This window comes from Trichomycterus rosablanca, chromosome 15, assembly GCF_030014385.1.
Source record: "Trichomycterus rosablanca isolate fTriRos1 chromosome 15, fTriRos1.hap1, whole genome shotgun sequence".
Lineage (NCBI taxonomy): Eukaryota > Metazoa > Chordata > Actinopteri > Siluriformes > Trichomycteridae > Trichomycterus > Trichomycterus rosablanca.
Window position 1 is genome coordinate 26,759,509 of NC_086002.1, and position 5,889 is coordinate 26,765,397.

The 5,889-nt window shown below is 36.8% G+C and overlaps 1 protein-coding gene across 2 annotated transcripts; it reads left to right on the top strand.

Moving 5' to 3' along the window:
* Positions 1 to 810: 810 nt before the first annotated feature.
* On the top strand, positions 811 to 4,777 carry LOC134328896 (F-box only protein 6-like). Of its 2 annotated transcripts, XM_063010130.1 has the most exons (6): positions 811 to 899; positions 3,208 to 3,258; positions 3,353 to 3,479; positions 3,883 to 3,978; positions 4,057 to 4,195; positions 4,348 to 4,777. In XM_063010130.1, the coding sequence occupies exons 2-6, from the start codon at positions 3,222 to 3,224 to the stop codon at positions 4,507 to 4,509; spliced, it is 561 nt and encodes a 186-aa protein (XP_062866200.1). In that variant the 5' UTR covers positions 811 to 899; positions 3,208 to 3,221; the 3' UTR covers positions 4,510 to 4,777. The 2 variants fall into 2 exon arrangements, with proteins under 2 accessions (XP_062866200.1, XP_062866201.1); XM_063010131.1 differs by lacking the exon at positions 3,883 to 3,978.
* Positions 4,778 to 5,889: the final 1,112 nt, after the last annotated feature.

Genomic DNA, 5,889 nt, shown 5'->3' on the forward strand with positions numbered 1-5,889 from the left:
AATAACAAATTAATTATATACTTTTTAATGTTTGAGTTTTAAGTAGATAGTAAATACTTAAAAATGTTGTTTTAAAAATTCAAGTTGAAGCACCTCCAAGCAGTACTTAAGATGACCAGTGACATGTGCTGCAAAAGCACTAAAAAGGTTTAATCACATTTAGTGCTTAATATACAGGATTTACTGTGCAAGCTCTGCAGAAATGTCATTCACTGCAGCCAAACAACATGTATGCAGAGACACAACATTTTAGGACTTAGCACTTCTGCCAGGAAAAAAATATTGCCTTGTAGAAACTGAAAATTATGTCATGGAAGGACATGAAGTTGATACCAAAATGAATAATGTAACATCTGATTGCACAGATACACCTGCTAAGAAAGAAGAGAGTAGCTGAGCATGTGACTATGAGACAACTGACTCAAATAGCACTGCAGTGTTAGGTGGTACAATGCAGCATTTTTTAATTGTCTGATAGTTTCTCACAGGCCTGGAAAATACCCCAAACCACCAATCATAGACACACTTATTTTACTTACTGAAATACAAAATTACTGCACAAACCATGTAGACATTGTGTGTGTGTGTGTGTGTGTGGGTGGGTGGGTGGGTTGTTTGGGAGGGATGGTTTTTGTTCACCAGAGGCTGAAGAATTGTGTAAGAGTTAGATCAGGCTGAAGAACTGTGTAAGAGTTAGATCAGTGTATGTGTGTGTGTGTGTGTGTGTGTGGGGGGGGGGGGGGGGGGGTTATGGAAAGGGGTAGGGTTAAGATTAAATGCCAGCAGTGTAGGAGAATTGTGTAAGAGTTAGATCAGCCACACCAGGACACGATCAAGTGCGGTTGCTGAATCAGTCAGTGGCAGAAGAACTCAGGGGTGCATCTGTACTTTCAACTTGGGTAAGTGTTAGGGTTGCTGTTTGGTTTTTGTATCTGTTTGGGGTCTATAGCCTATTGCATTCTGTTGGTGGGCCTAAACTGTAGGAGATGTTTGGCCGTGTGTACGATTGTGGCGTCAAAATAAGGCCAAAAGTATTGAGAACCTAAAAAGCAGATTTTGAGTCCACTTTGTATTTGACATTTATAAATAGTCCGTTTTTCGCTTTTGACTGCGCTTTTTCTCAGTCACGGTCTCGGTCTCGGTCTCACTTTCAGTTTAAAAAGTTTCTCGCTTACGCTTTTTTTGTACTTCTCTCAGTTTTGCTTCTCTCAGACTAACATAGTCACCAGTTAGTAGTAGTGTAGTCTAGTTTTGGTTCTCAATACTTTTGGCCTTATTTTGATGCCATAGTATAGTATAGTAAACTGCTTAACATTACTAAACCTATATATATATGGTTGCCAACCGTCCAGTAAAATACAGAATCGTTTCTTATTTGGAAACTAAACGTGGTGTTCCGTATTGAACCGATACCAGACGCGCTTTATTCCGTGTTTTTATTAATGGGAGAGAAATGCTGCAGATTACACTGAGACTTCCACACTGGAAGAAGCTGAACTACAGCAAAAATGACTTAAGAAGAAATCTAGTAGTGGTTAACTAAAATTACTGTGGAAGAAAATATTAAATGGACAGTGTACATGTGATATGGAATTCTAACAAAATATAATACAAAAAAGTAACATGCCAGCAAAAGATGCCACACAGTTGAGTTTATTTCACAGTGCCCACTGTAATACATAAACTAAAAAGTTATGAAAAAGTGTGAGAAATGTTCAGCATTTTCTATAATATCAGGTCTGTTTTATTTTATTTTTTTAATAGTCTGCATTATTGAAAAAAAAATATTACAATGTTCTTCATGCATGTTGTTTTGCCTAAAATATGGTTCTGATTTATTATTATCTTATTTCTTCTTCTTCTTCTTCTTCTTTCGGCTTTTTCCCTTTTTCAGGGGTCGCCACAGCGAGTCATTCTCATGATCGCTCATTGATTTGGCACAATTTTTACGCCGAATGCCCTTCCTGACACAACCCTCCCTAATTTATCCGGGCTTGGGACCGGCACTACAATGCACTAGTGCATCTAGCGGCTAGGTATCTATAGGACAATTCAGTGTTTCCAATTAACCTGGTGGCATGTTTTTGGACTGTGGGAGGAAACCGGAGTACCCGGAGGAAACCCACGCGGACACGAGGAGAACATGCAAACTCCGCACAGAAAGGACCTGGACCGCCCCACCTGGGGATTGAACCCAGGACCTTCTTGTTGTGAGGCGACAGTGCTACCCACTAAGCCACCGTGCCGCCCGTTCTGATTTATTATTATAAAGAGCGAAAATAATAAATGTTAAACAGCCCAAATTAAACATTTTGATAATGTTCCCATGATGGTGTAAGACCCGTAATATTTTTTATAGGTGTAAACACCCGCGCAAGCAACCCCCACCCTATGCCTTCCGCCAACCTGCCAGCCCAGGGTGTTCCTTATTTCCAGTTATGAAAGTTGGCAACCCTACCGATATACATACATACATACATACATACATACATACATACATACATAAATTCCTTATTATAAATTATATAAATTATTTTGCACTGGGTCCCATGAGCTCCTAGTTACGCCACTGTGTAAAATTATGCAGTGGTCCAAAATGTGTAAAAACAAATAAAAACCTTTTTTTTTTTTTTTGTAATTTTATTAAAAACCAAGTCTTACATTAATTCAATTTAAATACAGACTTACAAATGTCACAATCTGTCTGCTTCCGGAAAAACAAAAACAAAAACAAAAAAACACCCTGATCTCTGGATATATATGTCTAGATCAACACAAAAATGTTTACTGAGCACAAACTCAAGTCTCTGCTTCTGCTTTTTATATATCAGTAAATTAAGGTTTGTAGTATATGAGAAATATTAATAACATAAATAAGTCAAATTATACGAGACTTTAATTGATTTATTCATCTGTGGAAATGCAATGTGAACATCAGAAGTAGACCTGAATTTATTGTTCGTTTTACTACCGTCCCTAACATGTAACCTGCAGTGGGAGCATACAGAGCACTTTTAAATAAAATCTTGTAGGTGATTTAAAATTGTAATTGTTATTGTTAATAACTTTCAAGAAGACAGAATGTTCTGTAGAAACACTATCTATGTGGTTGCCATGATAACTATAATAATACATTATTATTATTGTTGTGTTTTTATGTATTGATATTGTTGAATGATTTTCACAGTTCATTTGCTGTGTATACAGGTTAAGAACTAAAAATGGCAAGAAATCTTCTAAAAAACCCAAATGGAGATGGTAATCTAGTATTTCTGTATTTGGTCATTTAAACAATATTAAAATCTGAACAGAAATTCTTATAATAACAAGGTTTCTTCTTTTTTTCCCCCAGAGGGAATGGCTTTTTGGAAGTTGACTAAAAATGGGGGCAATGGGTGGAAAGTAGAGAACATGCCTGAAGACCATCGCTACAATTTTTTTGCTGGGGCTGTATCCAAATACTTCGCCACCTCTTTTGAGTAAGACATTATTTAGTTAATAACAAATGTAGTTGCTAGAAAAAGTTGTAATAAAGAATTAAGTAATAAGGAAATTGTCTTTATTAAATACTTTGATTTATCATTTTACTAATATTTATATTTAAGGGATTTAGCAGACATTCTTAACCAAAGCATATTTACAATTGTGATCATACACAATCCAAGCAATTGAGAGATATGGGCCTTGCTCAAGAGCCCATCAGTGGCAGCCTGGCATCCATTAGTATCACATGCAAGCTCCGCCCCATGCACACTTAAACTGTAACATCATATGCACACATTGCAATCCTGTTCAGCATGAAGCAGTTATTAAAAATGAATAAATTAAAATAAATTTGTGTGTGTATTTGTTGATGCCCATCAATTTTTCTTACCTTTTCAGGCTGTGTCTTAAAACACAGGAGATTGACCTTGTGGCAGAAGGTTATGACCCTAGAGTCTTGGACACTCAAAAAGTTACAGTTACAGTGCAGGACTGGTAAAAGCTTACAGCCATTGTGAAGTTTTCATTTCTATACAATAAACCTTTTATATTTATTGTCTTTGTTGTGTTTAGGTACTCTGGTCGAACCGACTGTGGCTGTACTTATAAGGTGAAAGTAAATCTGCTTGATAAGAACAGAAAGATTTTGGAGGTGTTTAGTCCTGCGGAGGTGAGCCTTGACCCAGCCATTCATAACTGCTCATGGAGACAGGTGAAAGATTCAAGAAGCAACAACAGTTCTGATTGAATCAATTAGAAGACAATTACTAATGAGATTTCCAAATGTCATTCATTTTTTATGTACATGCTAGAATCATATAGCATCACACACTGCATTTACTGAAAATAATTTCCTATTTACAGGTCACCCACACAGTGACTGTAAACCCAGGCCTGCGCTACATCACCTTCGAGCATGGTGGCAAAGACAACAAACGCTGGCAAGGCTGGTATGGAGTGAGAGTAACTGGAAGCTCTGTTACTGTCGATTTGGAGAATGCAATACTAATAATGCATAGCTACTAAGATGAGTGATATTAGACACATGAATTGAAAAGAGATGCTAATTAAAGGCTAATAACTTGCAAGAATACTGTTGTAACACACACAGTTTGAGAAGCTTCCAATATTAATTTTAGATTCTTAGTCTAGCATGTGTGCATCTACTAACAGCTAATTCTATTAACACAATGCCTTCAGATTAAACAGATTAACCCGTAACAGGTTATATCATGTATAATATAGTACTATAAGCCAAAATAATGGGACTAAATAAATAGTGTCTTAAAACTGATTTGCAGTCCAGAACATTTATTTGTCTATGCAAATCAAAAAGAAACCTCTGTCAGGAGAACAATGGTGATGGTCTCTGAAACAAATAGCTCAGTTCAAACTAAGTTTTGATTTTATCTTCAGTTTGTCATACTCTACATGGCCAAACATCTGTGGACACTTGACCAGAACTTGTTGGATGCCAGTTTTAAAACAATGGGCATTAATATGGTTTTGACCCCTTCATTCTTTCCACAAGACATTAGACATTAGGTCAGGCACTTGTATAATCACACCCATTGCTTCAGGGACTGGTATAATCACACCCATTGCTTAATGCCATATAAAATACATTGCATGCAATTTGTGTCCAACATCAGTGCCTGATCGCTGAACGGGCACACATTTCCACAAACACATTCCAAATGCTTGTGAAAAGCCCTTACACAATAGTGAAGTATTATACACTGCCTAGCCAAAAAAAAAAAAGGTCACACACTCTAATATTTTGTTGGACCGCCTTTAGCTTTGATTACGGCACACATCTGCTGTGGCATCGTTTCCACAAGCTTCTGCAATGTCACAACATTTATTTCTGTCCAGAGTTGCATTAATTTTCCCCCAAGATCTTGTATTGATGATGAGAGATTTGGACCACTGCGTAAAGTCTTCTCCAGCACATCCCAAAGATTCTCAATGGGGTTCAGGTCTGGATTCTGTGGTGGCCAATACATGTTTGAAAATGAAAAAAATAAAGCTTACAGAGTTAATGCGTGAGTTTAAATTAATAAAAAAACTTAACCATAATTCAACATTTAGCAGAAGGAAAGGTAAAATTGTTTAATATGTCAGTTGTAATATTTGTCTCGATTTAAAACGTTTTTTTCTTTCATTTACTTAATCTAGGCGTAATCCAAGTGGAATCAGATGCACATGGCAGCAGATAAAAATGAAACACAAAAACTGTCTATGCTCAAGGCATGTTTATTACATGTAAATCAGTTTGTAGTGCATAAACTGTGAAATATTAAGAACTGCATTGGTACAGTCTGAACACTTGTTATTGCCATCTCTCCAGTGATTGGTGGTGTGGTTTTGAGCCTCCTGCAATTGTTAGTGACCTAAATGTCCCTA

Excerpts from the sequence above, each read along its gene's own strand:
- LOC134328896 (XM_063010130.1), top strand. The coding sequence starts at position 3,222 with ATGGCAAGAAATCTTCTAAAAAACCCAAATGGAGATG. Across the intron at positions 3,480-3,882 it reads TACTTCGCCACCTCTTTTGA|GCTGTGTCTTAAAACACAGG; the intron begins GTAAGACATTAT and ends TTACCTTTTCAG. Across the intron at positions 3,979-4,056 it reads ACAGTTACAGTGCAGGACTG|GTACTCTGGTCGAACCGACT; the intron begins GTAAAAGCTTAC and ends TGTTGTGTTTAG.